The sequence below is a fragment of the Haemaphysalis longicornis genome, unplaced genomic scaffold, assembly GCF_048455015.1.
Source record: "Haemaphysalis longicornis isolate Haplotype H1 unplaced genomic scaffold, Haemaphysalis longicornis Haplotype H1 scaffold_8, whole genome shotgun sequence".
NCBI lineage: Eukaryota > Metazoa > Arthropoda > Arachnida > Ixodida > Ixodidae > Haemaphysalis > Haemaphysalis longicornis.
Window position 1 is genome coordinate 132,750,434 of NW_027526445.1, and position 19,963 is coordinate 132,770,396.

General features: G+C 46.9%; 1 protein-coding gene across 1 annotated transcript; it reads right to left on the reverse strand.

Moving 5' to 3' along the window:
• Positions 1 to 1,441: 1,441 nt before the first annotated feature.
• LOC144150083 (uncharacterized) lies at positions 1,442 to 19,942 on the reverse strand. Its single transcript, XM_077681897.1, has 3 exons — positions 19,609 to 19,942; positions 15,247 to 15,439; positions 1,442 to 3,565 (listed from the first exon to the last, which is right to left on the reverse strand). Exons 1-3 carry the CDS (start codon positions 19,811 to 19,813, stop codon positions 2,422 to 2,424), a joined length of 1,542 nt encoding a protein of 513 aa, XP_077538023.1. The 5' UTR covers positions 19,814 to 19,942; the 3' UTR covers positions 1,442 to 2,421.
• Between the last annotated feature and the right edge of the window lie 21 nt (positions 19,943 to 19,963).

Here is a 19,963-nt window from a genome sequence, read left to right on the forward strand (position 1 = left end):
GCTTATTTTCGTAAAAAGCAAACAGTATTTAGCCGTGAAAATTCCCTCTAGTAAAAATACCATTCGCTTGTGTTGAACTGCAAGTAGATGTTCACACAAAATGTTAATGCATTTGAAGGGGTGAACACTGTCACACAGGTTAACCAAGCAATAAAGAAATGAAGTTGGGCAAAGTTTTCTTCATCACACAGTAACTCAACAAGCACGATGAATGAGCACAGCAGTGTGTTCACTGATGGGGTGCGGGCACATTTTCAGTGCATTACTTGGCCGAAATAATGCCGCTGAGGCACCCGCCGCGGTGGCTTAGTGGCTATGACTATTTGCTGCTGACTCCGAGGATGCGGGTTCAATGCCTGGCCCCGGGGGTTGCTTTTCTGCTGGAGGTGAAAAGCGAAAATGCCCGCGTGGTCGAGATATCAGCACGCGTTAAAGATCCCCAGGCCGTCAAAATTAATCTGGAGCACTCCACTATCGCGCACCTCATCGCCTGTGTAGCATCGGCATGTTAAACCCCACAATCAATCCATCAATCAATCAACCAATGAATGCCTTTAAGGCAAATCAGCTAACTGCAGGGACTTAAATTTGAGCTCCTGTGCAAGTGCTAGTAGACTGTTGCTCTGTTTAGCCTTAGAAGTTGTCGAAATGAACCAAATCCTTCGAATAAATACGAAGTGCACTATCATAGTTCAGAGCCGTGCACTTCAGCAGTGACAGCCCGCTGCTCACATTGCCAAATGGTTTTGTGCATTGGTCACTTGTTATGTACCCAAATTCAACAATCCCTGGAGTTGGTAATGTAACAAAAAAAATTTTTATTGCATGTTTACCTAGATATTAACAATATTCTTTTTCCAAGCATAATGGGGCACCAAGCTCTCAATCAGTGCTGAATTGCGCATGAATGTCACATAAGCACTGGCATGTTAAATAAATTGGCCACCAAACAAGTTGTGCGCTGGACGTAATGATACTACGTAATGCCGCCAGCACAAATGCACGAGTAAGTGCACCGCTGTCAAAAAGAGCGACTAGAGGATGTGTCGGAACATGACGTCACAGAGACAAAAAATTGTGGTCATGAACGAATGTGTTCACTTTTTTGGAGATTTGCCTTTGCTAGACTGAAAGAACCAATTTCTCACACAAGCAGAGCCATGATTGAAAACCATTTCAAGGGCCCTTTTGATGTTTTCCTCAAATTTTAAGCATAACAATAATGCTAACAAACATGGGCATCAGCAGGATTTTGTCTTGAGTGGGGCAAACCCACTGAATTGAGGAGAAGGTGATGGGGCTGGACAAATGTTCTGGGGTGGCTTGGGGGGGGGGGCAAGTGCCTGCCCCTTTTTTACCCCCCTGCCGAAGCCCATGCCAACAAACATGTGGCTGGGCTGGGTGTGTAGGTTTTCTCAAAAAGCCAAAGTAGAGGGCACATTCACTGCACATGGCAACTATCAGCTGAAACAATTTTTTTGGCAGCGGTCTGACAGCAAGAGATGCAGAACACATACCAAATACAAAAGCGAAATCAAGGAGTGCGGTATCAGGCAAGTAGTTGTAAAAAGTAGTTGTGACGGGTTTGTAAAAATTGTTGGTAACAGCAAAACTACTCAAATCTTTCTATATACATTTGGAAGGCCCGTGTTGGTACTTATATGTAACTACAATGTAGCATTAAATTGAAAGATCTGAAAATTAAGACACTTTTGGGAGAGAACTTAACTTCCTTCGCCTTCTGTGCCTGAAACTTTTCTTGTGCATTTCACTATTTGCCCTTCGCACATAAACATCGTGTGCTGTTGAGCTATCTTACGCAAGCTACCTCATCTTACTTATTACTTACTTACCTCACCTTGCAACCACAAATTCTCTTTGGCTCGTCAAACTAACCTCGAGATCTCACAGGTGAAACTATTTGAGGCCAAAGCTTGCTAATCAGAACATCAATTTAGGACAAAACAACTCAGCAACTCAAGCTTCCGTAATTACACAAACACATCACCTCTACCAAGTTTCCCTTGTGCAAAAAATAGTTCACCTTATAAGCAACATTCATTGCACAGGCTTTCTTTCATCATGCAGTGTACACAAGTAGTCTGATGATGATAGACAATCACTTAAAATTACAACTTTGTAAACACGTCTGTCAATGGACCTTCGTCACCAGTGACGCAGATATGATTAGTCCAAGCAACCTCAGCTGCTTAGAACTGAATGTACACACTGAGTCCGAATTCCATTTAAAACAAGCGCTGCAGCCAGGCGAAAAAAGCAATTGGAGGCCCAATTGGACCTGCCGAAAAACACAATTGGGCCAAATGGAACCATCTGCGTTTTCAAATGGTTCCAATTGAACCATTCCAATTGAACCATGGTTCCAACTGAACCATTTGACCGGCGTCAGTAGCCAGCCCATCACGTCCGTGGAAACAGGAGCACAGGGTACAAATTTTCACTGTAGGATGATGCCACGTTGAGCAGTTCCATCATCAACTGTGGCTGGGTTTCTTCAGCCGTCTTCCTAACGTACCTCTCAAGTGAACACAGAAAGTGGCCGATGTGGTCCATCTCGCTTGGTTCTGTCGAGCTGCTTTCGACAACAGGCTCGTTCGATTCTGGAGCAGACGGCTGAGGCAAGGGTTGGCGTACTGGTAGCGAGGGTCCAGTGATGGGTAACGAGGGTTCCTTTGCCATCTGCAAAGGTCTTTTGGCTGGCATGGCCGGCGGTGAAGGTCTCTTGGCTGGCAGTGAGGGTTCGTTGATGGGTAGCAAGGGTCCATTGGGTGATGGAGAAGGTCCATCGACCGACAGAGAGGATCCATCGATTGGTGCAGAGGGTTCATCGATAGGCATAGAGGATCCATCGACTGTCAGACAGGGTCCGTTGATAGGAAGCAAGGGTTCACTGACCGGCATCAAGGGTTCAATGGCCGGTTGCGGGAGCCTAATGACCGGTAACGAGAGCCCATTGACCAGCATCGACGGTCCGTTGGCCGGCAGTGAAAGTCTGATGACTGGCAGCGGGAGTCCATTGACTGGCGGTGAAGGCCCATTGACAGGCAGCGAGGGCCCATTTGTAAGATTGGAAACACTTACGTCGTCTTTTACTGACCGAACGTCCGACACCACCGGTCCTTTTGGCAGAAGTCTCCTTCTTTTGATGCCGGAATGGCTCCAGTTGACTTCCGGTGCGAAGGTGATGGTGGGTATGACGGTGTTAGCGATGGGAGACTGTAGCAGAATCAGTGAACCCGCATTATCACCACTGCTCAGAACAGCCTCTTCCCTGACAAAATGTTGGACTGCAGCATCAAGAATACTGGTGTTTAAATTATTTGTGCTCTCGGCAAGGGGCTCACTGTTTGCTTCTTCATTGTTCGTGTTCTCGGCCAAGACCTCAGCTGCGTCAGAGGCCTCCACTGCACTTGAGGGGTCCAATGTCTCTGAGGGCTCAGCTTGCTCTGCAGGCTCGGAGTCGCCTGAGCAGGTGGTGTCATTGGTCACTTCCTTGTCCAATGGTGTGGCAGGATCTCCATCGGTGGAGCCTTCGGCCATTTCCCTGGGAAGAACAGGAATCACTAGTTGTGATGCGCAACACTGAATTCAGCGTCATCAGCAAACGACAAAATGGTTGTCCACTGCGGACTGAAAGACCCGCTCTATAGCTTCAAATGGCCCCAGTCGCAAATCCAACAGGCGAGGTGTGCAAGTACAGAGGATTCGCTAGGTGACATTGCAGTAGTGGTAATACAGAGTGATGAGGGAGTAACAGGTTGAACACCACAAGTCACAGTCGCAGAGGGCTTCGGGTGCCTCACTCACCTCTGCAAATGTCTGTCCCCAAACAAAGTTTTTGAGAAGCAGTCTACTGATTTTAGAAGGAACAAACCTTGTGTTCTGAAGTTTCGCGCGTTGACACAAAGCTCAGTAGATCTTTGCTTCACAACAGGGGAGTAAGTGCAGGTCATGCCGTGAATAAACCTGTTTCAGCAGCACCTGTTGGCACCTGGCAATGATTATACGCTCTCGAACAAAAAGAAAACAAGCAATTCAGTGCCCCTCCACCCAGTGAACGCGGATGACCAAGCAGAGCTGTTTGTGAGTTATTGGTCGGCCACAAACTCCCACTCAAACCCTGCTGTCACGCTGGGGAAGCGCGCAGCGGGATTGTGAGTATAGGCTGATCTGTGCAACACACAATGCGACAATGCGGGAAATCCAGCGTACAAAGACCAAGGTTGCACCAGTCTTTTCAAAATCAGCATCACTTCCAAAAGCGCATGCATTGCCAAGGAGGCATTCTTCCAGGGGCAGTATACAACATCTTAAATTGAAGTATGAAGCGTCGGAGGTGAAAAGGTCGCCAAAGGGAAAGGCTGCGCATACAGCATGAAAGGAGAAGACTTCAGGTCCGCCACGACAACTGAGAGAACGTGCGGCTTTTCTCCTCCTATGGACGCCAAGAAACAGGGGAGATAGCCTGTACCAGCTCCTTCGTTAAAAGGAACTGGTCCCTAGAATGTAGTAACACATAATTTTGGATTGAATTGTGGCACCGAGAAGTTCGATTTATTGCAAGGTGGCTGTATCTTAAAATTACAGTGGATTCGTGTTAAATAGACATACAGACAAACCCTGCTACAACTAAATTTACGCATCGCACGAAAAATTTCACTGAAGCGGAACCTTGTTGATGCAAAATTTGCACCAACACACCACGAAAGGGCAAGAAAAATATCCCCATATACTATCCGCATCAATGACTGCAAAATGCAATTTTTAGAAATAGGAGTGGCACACAGTTATGTCGTCTTGTTTGGATAACAAATGTACCAATGAATATGGTTTTCATCCACATGTAAAGAGTGGAAGAAATGCAGTCGCAAAGGATATCGCTGTTTAACAAGGCATATCTACACAGCTGATTATTTTCAGATAGCTGCTAGGCTGTTGGACGCCCCCCTCTTGCTTGTGGCAGGGGCGGTGACCATTACCTTATCCTCTGACTTATCTCTGCACTTGACTTTGAAGAATGGTAGAATGAAAACTGCAATGACAGCCGCTCACAACGCATACATCAGGGGCCGTATTGTGGAGTTGCATCCATTTTGAGCGAGCCCAGATTGATTAAAAGTGAACACCCTTATGTGTCGCAATGCAAGCACGGCAGAGCTACTGCGTTGAACCGCGGCTTCTCTGAGCACATGATTTGGAGCAGGCGATTTTGGTAGTTCTAGTGTGAGTGCACCAGTCCTCGCCTTGTTGGCTCGCTGGCGGAAGAGGAGGGCAAGAAGTAATGTTGACCCATTTGAAATGCCTGCAGAAGCATTTAGCCTCTCGAAGAGGACTGTGAGGTGGCTGTGTGACGACCTGCAAGACGAACTTGGCTGGCGCCATCGTGCGCTAGAGCACTGCACGGGCCCGGGCCGGCCCGCGGGCCGGGCCGGGCCGCCCGAAGTCGATTTTTGGCGGGCCCCGGGCCGGGCCCGGGCTCAATGCCGTGGGCCCGGGCCGGGCTCGGGCTCGACGCCGTGGGCCCGGGCCGGGCTCGGGCTTGACGCCGTGGGCCCGGGCCGGGCTCGGGCTTGAATTCATAGGCACGACCATTAATAGGTCCGACGTGAAGTGCAGAAAAAAGCATCAAAATGAATATTCTTGGTTTATTTTTGCGCGCTCCTTGCTGTTAGTTGTACTCATTGTTTTAAAAACGTGTTTTGCTAGGTCTGATGGCCACTATACTGCAATTATAATGACATTTCTTGTACTGCATCAAGATTTTATATTTTGGTGTATAACATACCAAAGATACGATTACAAGGAATGCCCAAGAGGGGAAGGAATTAATTCAGACAACCTGGAGCTGTGCACCTATGTCTATGTATGTACACGTGTGTTTTAGATGTCGCACCAATCAAAATGCGGCTGCCGTGGCCGGGAATCAAACACGCATGCCAGAGAAACACCACCGCTTAACGATCACTGCAGGTGAAGGTTTTCAACACGCGTACATACTCGCTGATTTAAATGCGGATAAAAAAAATTTCTTGAATATCAACTTGTGGCCGAGACAACCACGTGAAGTTGCCAAGAGTCTGGTAATCAAAGGTGATGATGTCTCTCGTCTAAGAATACGAGCTATTATTACGCCGATGTGGCGTGAACTACAGACGGTGAAAGCTAAACTACGTGCACTTTTAAACCCTTATTTTTTTGCGTTCAGTTCATGATGTGCTTGTACAGACTAGATGCTCCGTCTGGTCGCCCGGAATATAATAAACAAACTTTCTTCAGCGTCAAAGACCTGGCCTGGTCGCACACGCGCGGGCCCTCTCTAGGCCAAAAAATAAATCACCGGGCCGGGCCGGGCCTGGGCTTGAGATGGCGGGCCCGGGTCGGGCCTGGGCTTGAGATGGCGGGCCCGGGCCGGGCTCGGGCCAGGCTCACTTATGAATGCCCGGGCCCGGACCGGGCTCGGGCTAGGTGTTACGGGCCCGGGTCGGGCTCGGGCTTCGTGAAGCGGGCTCGGACCGGGCTCGGGCCTTAAAATCAGGCCCGTGCAGTGCTCTATCGTGCGCTGCAGCCACACAGTGGTGCCATGACCATGCAGCCACAAAGAAAAAGTTAAAGTGCACACGAGAGTGAATGCACGGAATTTCCACGGGCTACTGTCGGCGCTTCAGGGGTGAATGCGACTCGGCACACGATGACGTTCCAGTGGAGCTTGAGCATTGTTTGTCGGGTCTATATATATATTTTTTTTGTAGACTCCTTCCAAGTACTGGAGTATTCATTACTATCCTGACCTTAACAGTGTGATTTACAGCTCGTCGACTGACCTTGATGAAGGCGTTGTCTTGTCCGAAAAAGTTGTGTTGTTCCTCTGCGATAAACCAACTGATGGCTACTGCAAGGAGTACGTGAGGGGGCGACTGATTGAGGATACGGTAATGCAGACCCGTGTGCAGTAAGTGCATTGCTAGACACACAGCAGAGCCACACAAGTTGCCCTCACAGCAACAATTTTTGGGCACAGGTAGATGTTCTGATTGCTTTGGGGAATTTACCTGAAGCCAAAGTGGTGTTGTCTTCGGTGCAGCATGACCAGCACATGCAGAAGAGCAACTCTCGCTTAATTTATTACGTGGCGGAATACGTTGTACAAAAGTGCGCAATGAAAACTAACTGCCAAGACTGCATGGATGCTCTGACCGGGTCAGCTGAAGATGCGAATCCTGGTCTTGCTGCACTGACGCTTCACAGGGATCGAGGCGGACTTCTCTACCCACGCGACACACTCTTTTCGTTTGTGAAAATGCTTGAAGACATGTTTACAGAACACTTCTGCAAGAAAGAATTGCATGCTGATAGCATATTGGACGTGCTCGGTCCGGTGAGGACAAATTGCACATGCCAAATAGGCTGCAGTAAGCATTCAACTCAGCTCACCAAGGATGTAATCAGCTCTTATGTTACAACGTGGCTTCATTTCTTTGCGAAGGTCATTAGCCGTAAAAAACTGGAGAAGAGGAAGAGCGTCACGCACCGAAAGATTGCGAAAACTGGATGAGGCAAATCTGCACGGTGCATGTTCAATCATGCGGATCAATGTATAAATACTATCTCCATTTGTCATTATTCAGCTTCTTGTCCAAATTCTTAAATCATTTCTTTGTAAATAAACATTGTTCCATAAATGTACCTGGATTGTATCTTATTTCCGTTAATGTGCCATGTCATTAATTTGATGGATACACGAAATATAAAAATTCAGAGGCAAAAAATGGAATGGACTCCGACAGGGCAGCACAGGAGTGGGTGGAAGTAAATGAAAAAGGCCTTCATCCTGCAGGACTTAATAGGCTGTTGATAATGAGGATGATGCTACAAGTGTTAACAGCACGAAGCACGCCACACACAAATCATCACCTTAACTCACCAAGCAGCGATGCTGGAATGTTAAATGTCGTGCGTGGTTGTCATGGTGGTGAAAATTTGGATTTAGAACGCGCATTCCTGCAGCAGGCACGTAATTAAGAAAAACCCGGCACAGAGGCTTAGTGGCTAAGGCTTTGTACTGCTGAACCCAAGGATGTGGGTTCGATCTTCGCCGCGGCGGCCGTTTTCCTCACAAAGGCGAAACACGAAAACACCACTGTGTCGGCATTTCGACTGACATTAAAGATCCCCAGGGGCTGAAAATTAACCCGCAGCCCTTTTCTATGGTGCGCCCCATAGCGGAAGTGTGGCTTCAGCTCGTTAAACTCAAGAACGTTATTTTGAAATTGCGGGGAAAAAAAAAAAAAAAAAAGGTGCCCTGTGTTTCTCACCGCTCCGAACCATGGTCGATATGACCGCTGCATTAGCGAAACCACTTTGAACACTTCAACGCCAGGAAAATAAAACAATGTCAGTTGCTTCGTGCCCTGTACACCGACAAGATGCACCAAAACAAGTATCGTGCATATCATGAACGTTGCATAATTTCGGGCATTTCAAAAATTGTGCTGTGGCTCTCTACTTCAGAGCGCAAGCGAGTTTCAGGTGGCGCTGTGGACTGCGCCGCCTGTCGACGTCGACACGAAGAGAGTCAACCACCGCCGCCTGTGAGCACACTGCACCCTTGTAGTACACTGTAGTGGTGGTGTAGGCACATGTTTTTGGTAAAACTAAGTGGTGTGGATGTATAAAATGTTACGGATGGCTGACAGTACGCTTATATTACCGTAAAATATATTTTCAAGCCCAACTCCACTGAGCAAAAATTTTGTTGAAGTGAAAACAAATAAGCCTGACTAATGGTTCACTGTGTCGTGGACTTTGTTGCTTTGACTTCTATGGCTAGCTGACGGGGAATTGGATATATTTCGTTGAAGCAGAGTTCATTGTAGCAGGGTTCGACTGTAGTAAAAAAAAAAAAAAAAAAAACACCAATGATTACAAGACTGTAATACAAAATTCGAGTGCAGCTGTTCAGGTGTTTGCAATATGTTGAGGCAAAGGAATGAGAGAGAGATGCAGGTATGTAGTGTTACAGGCCCCTTTTTGTATTATGCATAGGAGAGCATAGGGGGAGAGAGCCACCACAATTGGCAGCCCTACTCAGCGCCATTACTCAGTCGCCGCAGATGGACGTCTGCTCATGCAGCGCTGTTTCTCTCCTCCTCCACTATGCCCCTCACGCTCTCTCAACGACCACTATCATTCCTTGTCAGTTGCGCTTTGTGTTCACTATCTTTCATCCTTCTTTCTGCCTATACAGTCTACGCTCGTTACAGCGGATCCGGCAACAACGGACTTTCGGTTACAACAGACCATTTCTGTTGGTTTGTCTGGTACCCATGCATTTTAAATGGAGTCCACTCCGCTCACAACGGACCCGGCTAGAGCAGACTATCGGCTACAACAGACTAAATTTTAGGCGAAAATTGTTTCGACTGAACGTTTATAGCGGACTTCCGCGGGGCCGGCGCCCGGTGTGCTTTTTCGTTTGTTTTGGCAAGAAAACTATTATGTCTGGAAACATTGCTGGCAGCCGGGTCGTTGGCGCAGCCAAGCCAAGCCAGTGGCTTTTTTTTTTGTGCGACCAGCGGCATGAGCGGCAGGGTAGCTGATTTCACTGTCGGATAAATTAAGCGTAATTAACGCTGTTGAACGCGAGGAAAATCAGGCTGACATCGCCAGAAGTACAGACCTGTCTAAGCACAGTGTCCGCAGTACCGTCAAGAACAAGGCCGCTGCCGATAAACGCGACTCCGGTGAGATTGAAAACAGGGCAATCGAATACTCGAAGTGGTGCACTCGGAGGCGAGTCTGCCCTCGTCGGTTTTTTTATATAATAAAAAACTCGGGTTCAGTGAAGTTCGGCTTTTATTATTCCCACGCATTCATCGTTCCCGTTCCGTTCGGTGAAAAAGACAAGCATTTCCCAAGTGAGAGGGAAGATGGCAAAGTGCGAATGCCCGAATTTGCCCGAACACTCGTTGTTTGAGGTTCCGTTGCTTGCGGAGTTGACATCGAAGCCCGCGAAGGATCCATCTAGAACGATGAAGCGCTATGGAAACTCGACTGCTTTACGGAACCGGACGTTAGCGGCGCGCCGCCGCGCGAGCGCCCTCGAGCGTCGGAATGCGGAGCCGACGAGCGAGCGCCCTCACGCGGACGGAACGCGAAGCGAACCGGCGCAGCGGCGCGCCGCCCGTAGCTACGCCGAGACCGTTGCTACGCCGAGACCGTTGCTACGCACGCTCTCTCTCCTCCTCCGCGCCGTTGCTAGGGGAGAGGGGGAGCGCGGACGGCGGACGAGTGATTCAGGGAGCGGCGCGCCGCCCGCAGCTACGCCGAGCAGGAGACCGTTGCTACGCCGAGACCGTTGCTACGCATGCTCTCTCTCCTCCTCCGCGCCATTGCTAGGGGAGAGGGGGAGCGCGGACGGCGGACGAGTGATTCAGGGAGCGGCGCGCCGCCCGCAGCTACGCCGAGCAGGAGACCGTTGCTACGCCGAGACCGTTGCTACGCACGCTCTCTCTCCTCCTCCGCGCCGTTGCTAGGGGAGAGGGGGAGCGCGGACGGCAGACGAGTGATTCAGGGTCGCTTATAAAGTGCATTCGCACTTAAAAGGTAAGAAATGCCTCAAGTAGGGGTTGTTCCCCATCCATTGTGTGCAATCTGCCGGTAACCGTGCGCAGTCCAACTGGTCTAACTTTCGATTTTACAGCTGACCGTCATCAGATTATTTCATTACATCTGTTTCAATTACCAGAATAAAATCGCTAAAAATGTGGAATCTGCCTTGAGGGAACGTCAGGCAGCAATCCGATTTGTTTGACGAACGGTTTCGGGAAAACTTGCCTCGCCGTGAGGGGATTTAAAAGAGCCTAGCTAATGCTGATGGGCACGACTGATGTTTTATAGCTGGTTTATAATTGCGCCTAGTTATATTCTTGCGTTATTTGCTCAGCTCATCTTGCGTCTTTACACGCTTGACCACATGCACTAGGCCTTTTCGAAGTGCCGGTGCTAAGTTTTGGAAACGGTGTTTACGCGATTCTTTGCCCTCGTGCAAACACTGTGCAGAGGTGCTGCAGGCGTGTAGAAAGAACAAAGTGTATGTACTATGCATGCAATATCGGTCAAACTACCCACTGTAGGGCTCATAGCCCCCCCCCCCCCCCCCGTCGGATACTGCATACTTCGGCTACAGCGGACGTTTTTTTCCGGATTCAGAGGGTCCGTTGTAACGGGCGTAGACTGTACATCATTCGCTCGATTACGCCGCATCACTTCCTTATTGAAACAGGCACTTTCAAGAGCTGCGCTCTAAGAAATAATTCTTAGTACAGCTTAGTCGCAAAGATATCGTCTCCTTGGCAAATAGGTAGCACTGTGTCAAAATAAAACTCCTCACAAATGGAAGAAATACAATTGGTTGCTTCAGGCCACCTTCAACAAGATTTTGCCACATGCCTCAACATGCTTTCTAAACATAACAAGAACTGAACAGTTCAACAGTTGCAGCTAAAGAAGTTGTGCTCTGGACATTCTGGCATGAACGCAAGGAAAATGCAGCTTTTTAAACAGTGCCAGAACACGGCAGCCCAGGGCTTTGCAAAACTTACAAGCCGGAATTAGAAATGCAAACAAAGTTCAGCAAGATTTCATAGTGGCATTTAGATCCAGTGCCACTTCTTCAAACTTTAAGTTAACATTGCTTAGCTTGACTATGCTTGCAGTAGTTATCAAATGTTTAACAAACTGTTCATGAACTCGGAGGTTTCCCCCGTTTCTTTTTGTGACCAAAAAGACTTGATAGACTGAGTAAGAGGGCCCCACGAGCCTTCCTGTGCAACTCTGGCCATTTTCAGTGGCTCATTTGCACAGCAAGAAAATATGGTAAGCTTTTTGTACTTTTAATTGAATCCCGAAACATTTGCTCAAAGGAAATAAAGCCTCATTCAATTTCATTCTAACTGCAAATATTGATGCAATGAATGTTGAGATTCTTGGTGAACCAGAATCAGATATCACAACATAGTGAGAAGCCTAACTGCACTGGATCTGAGATGTAGGATTAAATTGAAAAACGAAAGACATTTAATGTGTAAGAAATAAAAAAACGAGCAGAGAAGTTCAGGAAAGTGTTGCTTTAGCACGAAATTGTAGTTCTGACAGGCACTGATGATAACATAGACATACTGAACAACCACCCAACCAGCTGTAGGAGGAAGAGAACCCCAGAACGAAACTGCCAAACTGTCTAAAAACACGAAGAACCTAACTGAAAAACAATGAAACGTGACAGTTTCGTAAAAGGAAATGAATTAAACTATTGGAGTTGCGAAAAATGTTTAATGAAACCGTGATTGTGAACATTTCTGCACACCATGCAACAAAAAAAATGGCTCGGTTGTTAAAAAGACTAAGCTACAGGGAATGGTGGAACAACACCTTACCCCCCCCCTGCACCTTGGGGAAAACAGCAATGGAAAAGCTCGCAAAATTATTCTCCCCATGCCCAATGTTGTACTTACAGAGCACAAATATTTCAAGTCGATCAGCCTGCTATCTACTGTACACCAGTCATTTACCAAAGTTGTACAAGCAACAGCCTAAACTTTCAACAGCCATAAGAACAGGCCAATTTTAGAAAAGGTTACTCAGCATGGGTCCTTTTGATTCAGCTGCACCCCATGAACTATTTCAGATGGCGCAGCACTTTGCCATTCGTTTCGGAGGTGCCACTCCTGGAACCCGAGTTGCACTGTTCGATTAACCGATAGTGCTAACGGGTAAAAAATGATTTCATGGATTTGCCTGCACTCCTTGCCGTGGAGATGCAGAAGCAGATGAAAAAAGCGCATGTCTGGTTTCATTGTTGATGCATGATGGCGGAACAGGCACTGAACTGCCATCAACTGGTTCAAGGAGTGCAGGCTGCATCCTATGGGCCCCATATTCCCGCCATCAAGGAGGTAATCGGAAAGCTGTGGGATAGAATAACTTTTGTACGCGGCAATTATATATGGCATTTGTACATGGTGATGAGATATGGAGTAGAAACTTGGTGCCTTACTAGTGCTAACTTAGGTCCGCTCAAGAGGCCATGGAATGAATAGTGTTAGGAGTAACACTCAGGGACAGGAAACGAGCTACCTGGATCAGAGAACAAACTAGAGTGGAAGATATCATAGTTCAGATAAAGAAAAAGAAATGGACTTGGGCTGGCCATGTAGTGAGACGAATTGACAACCAGCGGACAATTAGGGTAACAGAGTGGATACCAAAACATAAGTTTAGGAGATGGGGAAGGCCATTAACCTGATGAAGGGATGAAATTGAGAACTTCGGGGGTAAACTGTGGACTCGAGCAGCACAGGACAGGAACGGTAGGAGGTCAATGGGAGAGGCCTTCGTCCTGCAGTGGACCTCAGGAGGCTGTTGGCAACAATGACGACGACGATGATGACACGGTATTTGCAGATGACAGTACACTTACGTAATGCTCTTAGAGGATATACATAGGAGATGCATGGGCAAGATAGTCCTTCATAAGAGGGGTAAGAAGTTCTCTATCAGGAAGGGTGTCAGACAAGCAGACACCACTTTGCCACATTGTCTACAGCCTGCCTGGCAGCAGTATTTATGAGCTTGATTGGGAGAAGTCAGCAATACGAGTAAAAGTGGAGTGTCTGAGCTGCTTGAGATAGCGAAACACATCTTTTTAGGGAGAAAGTCAAGACGGGTCTTACAGGACATGCCTGGAAGTGATTTGTAAACATTGTGGGATTACTCGCGCAAATTGTAGTCTGGAGTCTGTGGGTCATGTTGCGTAACGGGGATGGAGGACAACAGGTGGACCATAAGTTTAACGGAACGTCTACCCAGGGGCGGCAAACAAGTTACGGAAAAGTCACTGACTCAATGCAGGAATGAGAAGAAATTTGGAGGAAAAGAATGAACTTGGAAAACTCGGGAAATGAGCGGTTGGAAGACTTCTGGAGAGGCCTTCATCTTGCAGCGCACAAATAGGCTGCTGCTGCTGCTGATGATGATAAACTGACCCACAGCCATCCGCAACAACTACTGATGCACACCTTTCCCCGCTCTTTATCCAAGAACACTAGCACTTTAGCTCACAGTTAGGGCACATCTGACCCCTCCCCTTCCAGCCCCTGCTTATCTGTCACACCCTTAGCCTGCCATTCTGACACACCTCCCTAATTTTTCCCTTAAGGGGGCCATGCAGACAAAATGCAAGTTTGTTTTATTCGAAACATTTTGTGTTTTATAGTGCACCCAGCGCTACAAAACACAAAAATGTCAGGCAGCAAATGATGCCATATTCACTGAGAAATTAATTAATTTAGGCTAAAATTTTGATTCTCCTGCCAAATCATGTGTTTTCACGACGTCAGCAATGAAGTCACAAGTGCGCGTATTCAAACGAACTTCCACTGCGTCATTCGGCTCTGCAGCCTTGCTTGCCATCAGTCCTCCCAGATGGCGCTACCATACCCATCCATGGACCGCTGCCCGCCATTGCTTTGTTTTTGTTATGGAAGAAAGTAATCATTTCTTGAAACATGGGGTATGCTCGACAAATAGGGTCACGTAAGAACACTTCGCTTACGCCAATCGGCCAGTGTCGTGTAAGACAACTGCAAAGCAGCAGACTGCTGTGCAACTAAAGCAAGCATAGTGCACCCAGTAACAACGGCAGTGCGCATCGGTACTTCTATTCTTACGCGTATTTTCGTAACTTTCATTGTTTACCGCACCATTCTTACTGCTGTAAAATGAATAAGCATTACATTTAAGAGTAAATAGCTCGTTCGGCAAGCTTATAAGCCGTGCCTAATTTGCATTTGCTTTTGCCAGGCTCCACCAATCGCAGAGCTGGCTGGTATGACATCATAGGTTCTGTTGTGGGAAATGAGCCACTGGGTCGCACGGCCATTCCCTTTTTTCCTAGTTATGTAGCTTATTTGAGCGAAGTGTGCGTTAAAAGTGGTGTCAGTATGATTCTAACGAGGCAATCTTTCGAATGAACCAAACTTGTGTTTTGTCTGCATGGCCCCTTTAACCATGACGTATTCCAAAGCCTAAATGGAAGGTCAGTGTATTATGTACGAGCCTAAATCTAAAATGTGGCCCCATTTCCCCCCGTAAACATCCCCCCCAGAGTGCAGAGTTTGGCACGCAGGATTAGTGTTGCTTTCCATCGCCCCGTGCGCCAATACTCACTCGCCATCGGATTCCAAGAGTGGGTCTTCCTCGAACACGAACAGGAGGTCCTTGAAATAAGGCCACTGCTTGTCGGCTGGCAGCGCCCTTGCCGTCTCGATGTCCACTTTGCGCCTGCCAAAAAGGGCCCGCCACTTCTTGGTGAACCGGTCCCGGTGGTAGCGCCAGCGTTTCCGGACCATCTCTCCACTCACTGCATTGATCGGAACAAGCGAAAGTCAGCAAGCGGGGCAGAACTTTCTTCTGCACACCCCGTCAACGCCCGCAGCTTTGGTCAGAATGTAGCCTACAGGAGCTCCACTCTAAAAATATCAGGGCTGTGCTAACCCTGACATGCAAAGGATATGCTGACGGGCCAGTTGGTACATTGTTAGACTAAGAAAAACAACGCAAACGACGGGACCAAGAAAGGTAAGACTAAACCACAGGCGCCTGTGGTTTAGTCTTACCTTTCTTCGTCCCGTCGTTTGCGCTGTTTTTCTTAGTGCAGAGGATTTTTTGTTCAGCTCTGAAGCTGCAAAACGTGTGGTCAGATATCAACAAGCAAACATTGCTAAACTCTGTGGTTGCCACTTTTGTACAAAGCTCTTTGCTATTGTTAAAAAAAGGCACACCTGCTGAAGCTTTGTTGGCAACTCTTTCAAGACCTTTACAGCCTTCACATCCCTATGAAAATATCTTTCAGCATGCCTTCAGCGGTGTTTAGTGATGAGAACATTCAGTGCCGCCAATACAAATACTATAGCAGTAAGAACATATATTTCAACAATTTTCTCAGGTTGAGAGCAATTGGTGGTTTTCTTCAAAGAAGTGAACACTGCTTTTTAAACACTGTTCCCAAAGAAATCACTGATCATCCATCTTCAACGAGTCATCTCCAACGATTGAGTGATCACCTCCCCCTCTCCTTCTCTTTTTCCCCTGCCCCAACTACGGCCATGTGGCCTCCCCCATCTTAATAAATGTCATTCAATTCAATTTCTGAAAGATTCCAAATTCCAGTTATGGGGGTTTTATGACGAGGCTATGAGAAGCACTGTTATAGAGGCATCTCGACTAATTTTGACCTGCGAGGCGATCACGTGCGCGAAAATCTCGACATGCGGGTGCTTTTAGCTTTTCGACTCTATCAGACAAATGAACGTCATAGCTGGGACCCAACCAGCAATCTTGGGCTCAGGATCACAACACCTCAGCCGATGGGCCGCCACAACATGCGCAAAAAAAATGGCAAGAGAGACCTGAAACCCAGGTGAATCGTCTTGGACAAACTTTTTCTTGCTGCACACACAAGAATTTAACCAAACAATGTTGTTTTCTTAGCTTACTTCACAATTCCAGTTAGGACGATTTTCATGTAAACAGCATATACAGTCCACTTATAACAATACCCATGTGCCAAGGAAATCCCGTCGTTATAACTGATAATTGTTATAAGCGGGCTGCGAAATAAAAAGACGGAACAGAGCTCAAAACGTTTTATTCGCATGCCAGCAAGGTCGTTCTACTACTAATTTGCGGAAAAGAAGCCACAGTCGGTCACCATTGTTTGCCGCGTGTGAAGCTAGCGCAAATCGTTTCCAAGAGCATCTGTAGGTGCTTCACCTAGCTGAGGTAAATATCCTTGGCAAAAACAAAGTCCCCGCGGGACTGTATCACGCATTGGGCCTCCTACGAAAACACTACCTGAGTAGGCTGCGCAACCGCTTCATTCGAGTCGTCACTGTTGCACTTTTGGGGCACATTATAACCGGATTCAATCGTTATATCCGATATCATGGCACTGGAGCATTGTAATAAGCGGTTTATTTTACCATAGAGAGAATACAAAAGTTGACGATGCCATGTAGGTGCTTCACCTAGCTGAGGTAAATATCCTTGGCGGAAACAAAGTCCCCGAGGGACTGTATCACGCATTGGGCCTCCTACGAAAACACTACCTGAGTAGGCTGCGCAACCACTTCATTCGAGTCGTCACTGTTGCACTTTTGGGGCACATTATAACCGGATTCAATCGTTATATCCGATATCATGGCACTGGAGCATTGTAATAAGCGGTTTATTTTACCATAGAGAGAATACAAAAGTTGACGATGCCATGGCTGTTCATCGTTATATCCGATATATTGTTATAAATGGTATCGTTATAAGTGGACTTGACTGTACATCTGTACTGAGGATTTCGAATTAGGGGTCTTTACTTGACTGCAAAATATTAAACATGAAGACGCAGCTGTTTTTAGAAATTTCCCTTGATTCTCAACTTTGCTGCCTCACAACAAACAAACATAATGGAGAGGAGAAGTTCACAGTAACAGCTGAGTAAATTTGAATAAATATAACGAAATGTGCAACAGAGCATCAAATCTAGAAAATGATGGTTACAAAGATTCAGGTTAAAGTGCCAACCTTTTCTGATTAAGTTTGGGAGCTCACTTCAGAAATATACCTCAATCCCACCCACTACCAAGTTACTTGATATTTTGTGTTTGCAAAGCAGTACCGTAACATGCAATGTACCATGAAGCACCAACTGTACAAGGTTTGGAACTTGGAAAACATCTTTACTTACTTTCTGGCCATTCTGATCTGGAAAGTGGATAAAAGGTTCAGACCAGAACGGCCGGACCTTTCACCCACTTGTGAGAAAAACCGTAAAATTTAACTGAGCATCCAAGTTGGGTGTACTCCAACAGCGGACCACTACGGCTGCATTGCCGCGTATGGTTGTGTCAGGCATGGCCCAACAACAAGCTGCAAAAGGTTAAAGGGGCATCGAACAGAACTTTAACCACTGCTTAAACTTGGTTTTGCTAATGTTTAAAATGTGCCAGCCATGTTCAGGACTGATGTAGGTGCATGTTCTTGTGGGAACAATGTGCTAAACCTTGCCATTTCCCTTGCACAACCTTTCTCGCCAAGTTTATGACACTGACTGTCGTGAAACGCTCACATGTGTATGTAGGACCGAATGAATTGCAAGTGTCTTTAATGAAATGAGTGTGAAAAAACAAAAAGTTATTGCAAATTATGAAAAAATAAAAATCTACATTTTGAAGACTGAAATAGCGCAAGACCACACTGAAATTAAGCCAGTGTGGTATCACTGCAGTTATTAGTAGGCCACGAAGGGCACTTTGCGCTTTCTCTTTTTACAACCTTTACAGTTATACAGGCCTCTAGACTTCGGCTGAATAGTTACAATGATCTTAGGACCACACTCGTGCTTCTTTCACTAGCAGCGAATTTTATTTGAATCAGTTTATTGTGATACCTTTGAATACTGCTACTTTTCGAAGGGCACAATTTAGAAAACCACGCAACTCGGCAGCTATTTCATGCATTCGAGAAATTTTGTCATCACTGTGAATCCACTGTACAACTTCCATTTTCCTTAATGCTAAAGCAAACTGTAGAACTTGCTTTGGTTGTACACACTCTTCTCAACGTCTGTTGTTAAAACCTGCAACAAACTAAAGTGTGGTTATACTGCAGTCAACATAAATGACAAACAGAGAGATTAAAACAGGCCCAAATATCCGAAATCACATTAGGTCATCAGTCAATGCCTACCTGGCTTGGTGTTGGTCTGAGCAGCTTTAAGATATATGTTGGACTGTATAATCTAAACTACAACTCAAGCAACTGAATCTGAAGACACCAAATGAAAAAACAGCTCTCTCCCTCTCTCTTCATGATGTCTCACTTCTGAAGAAGGCGCTGCTAGTGACCTTACATGCCGGAACATAACGGTATGCAACGCTGACATTGGTATTGCGGTATCTGACTTCAGTCCTCCAGCCAATACCACAGCTATGCAGTCATGCACTGCATAAACACAGTCTGCTTACTCAAATGGAACTGAATGCAATAACGAACCTAACTTTAGTAACATAACATGGAAAGCAAAGAACATTGTGTTGTGGCTGCCAGTGGCGTAAATCCAGAAAAATCACAAGGGGAGACACACATCTTGGATATGTGACTCTGCTATAAGTAACAACAATATTCACAGATGTGATGAACTGGTGCTCAGCTAGTTGCTTGTGTTAAGGACTGCTTTTTTCAGTTTTCCCCCACCCATCTTGGCGTGGTATGAGTTCAACGCGTTTAGGCGGGGAATTACTATACGTTTCCTGACACTGCGCTGCTGTCAACGAGATACTTGTCAGCAGTTTTAGCAGGGTTAAAGCACGTGTCCCTGGTAATTTATCGTTCTCTTGAACTGAACAAACAGAATCCGCGTACACCAGGCACTTCGAAACAGCCGCGATGAAAGGTAAACAAACGCAAACGGATTGCGCACGGACCGGAACGGCGACCCGGCAAAGTATCGCGGTAGCGGATCGCGGCAGCACTTACGGCCGAAGACTGCGCCGAGCTCGTCCCATTTCTCCAGTGCCCCCCTCACACCGAAACGAGTCGTGCTTGTAATACTTGTAATAGTATTCATGTGGTCACGGTGCCAAAGACATGGCCTCTTCCGGACTTCGGCTATAAACCGCTTGTTGAAAAGCTGGCGCGATTTGAAGGCCGTAGGCGCGAACGGCTGAGCGTCGTCGGCCATTACGACGGCTGTCGCACGGAACCTGTTTTCCGGTTTCCGCACCGTCTGGTATCGAATCAGCGACGGCCCGACACAGGTCTACGAAGGCGTCTGGGAGGCGGTGTCCGCCGAAGTGGTTTTTACGTGCGCTGTCGTCCGGAAGCAAACGTG

Bases quoted from the DNA above. Each gene is read 5' to 3' on its own strand.
- LOC144150083 (XM_077681897.1), bottom strand. From the start codon at position 19,813: ATGGCCGACGACGCTCAGCCGTTCGCGCCTACGGCCTTCAAATCGCGC. The intron at 15,440-19,608 runs GTAAGTGCTGCC...CGATCAATGCAG, and splicing joins GCTCGGCGCAGTCTTCGGCC to TGAGTGGAGAGATGGTCCGG. The intron at 3,566-15,246 runs GTGAGTATTGGC...TGTTCTTCCCAG, and splicing joins CTCTTGGAATCCGATGGCGA to GGAAATGGCCGAAGGCTCCA.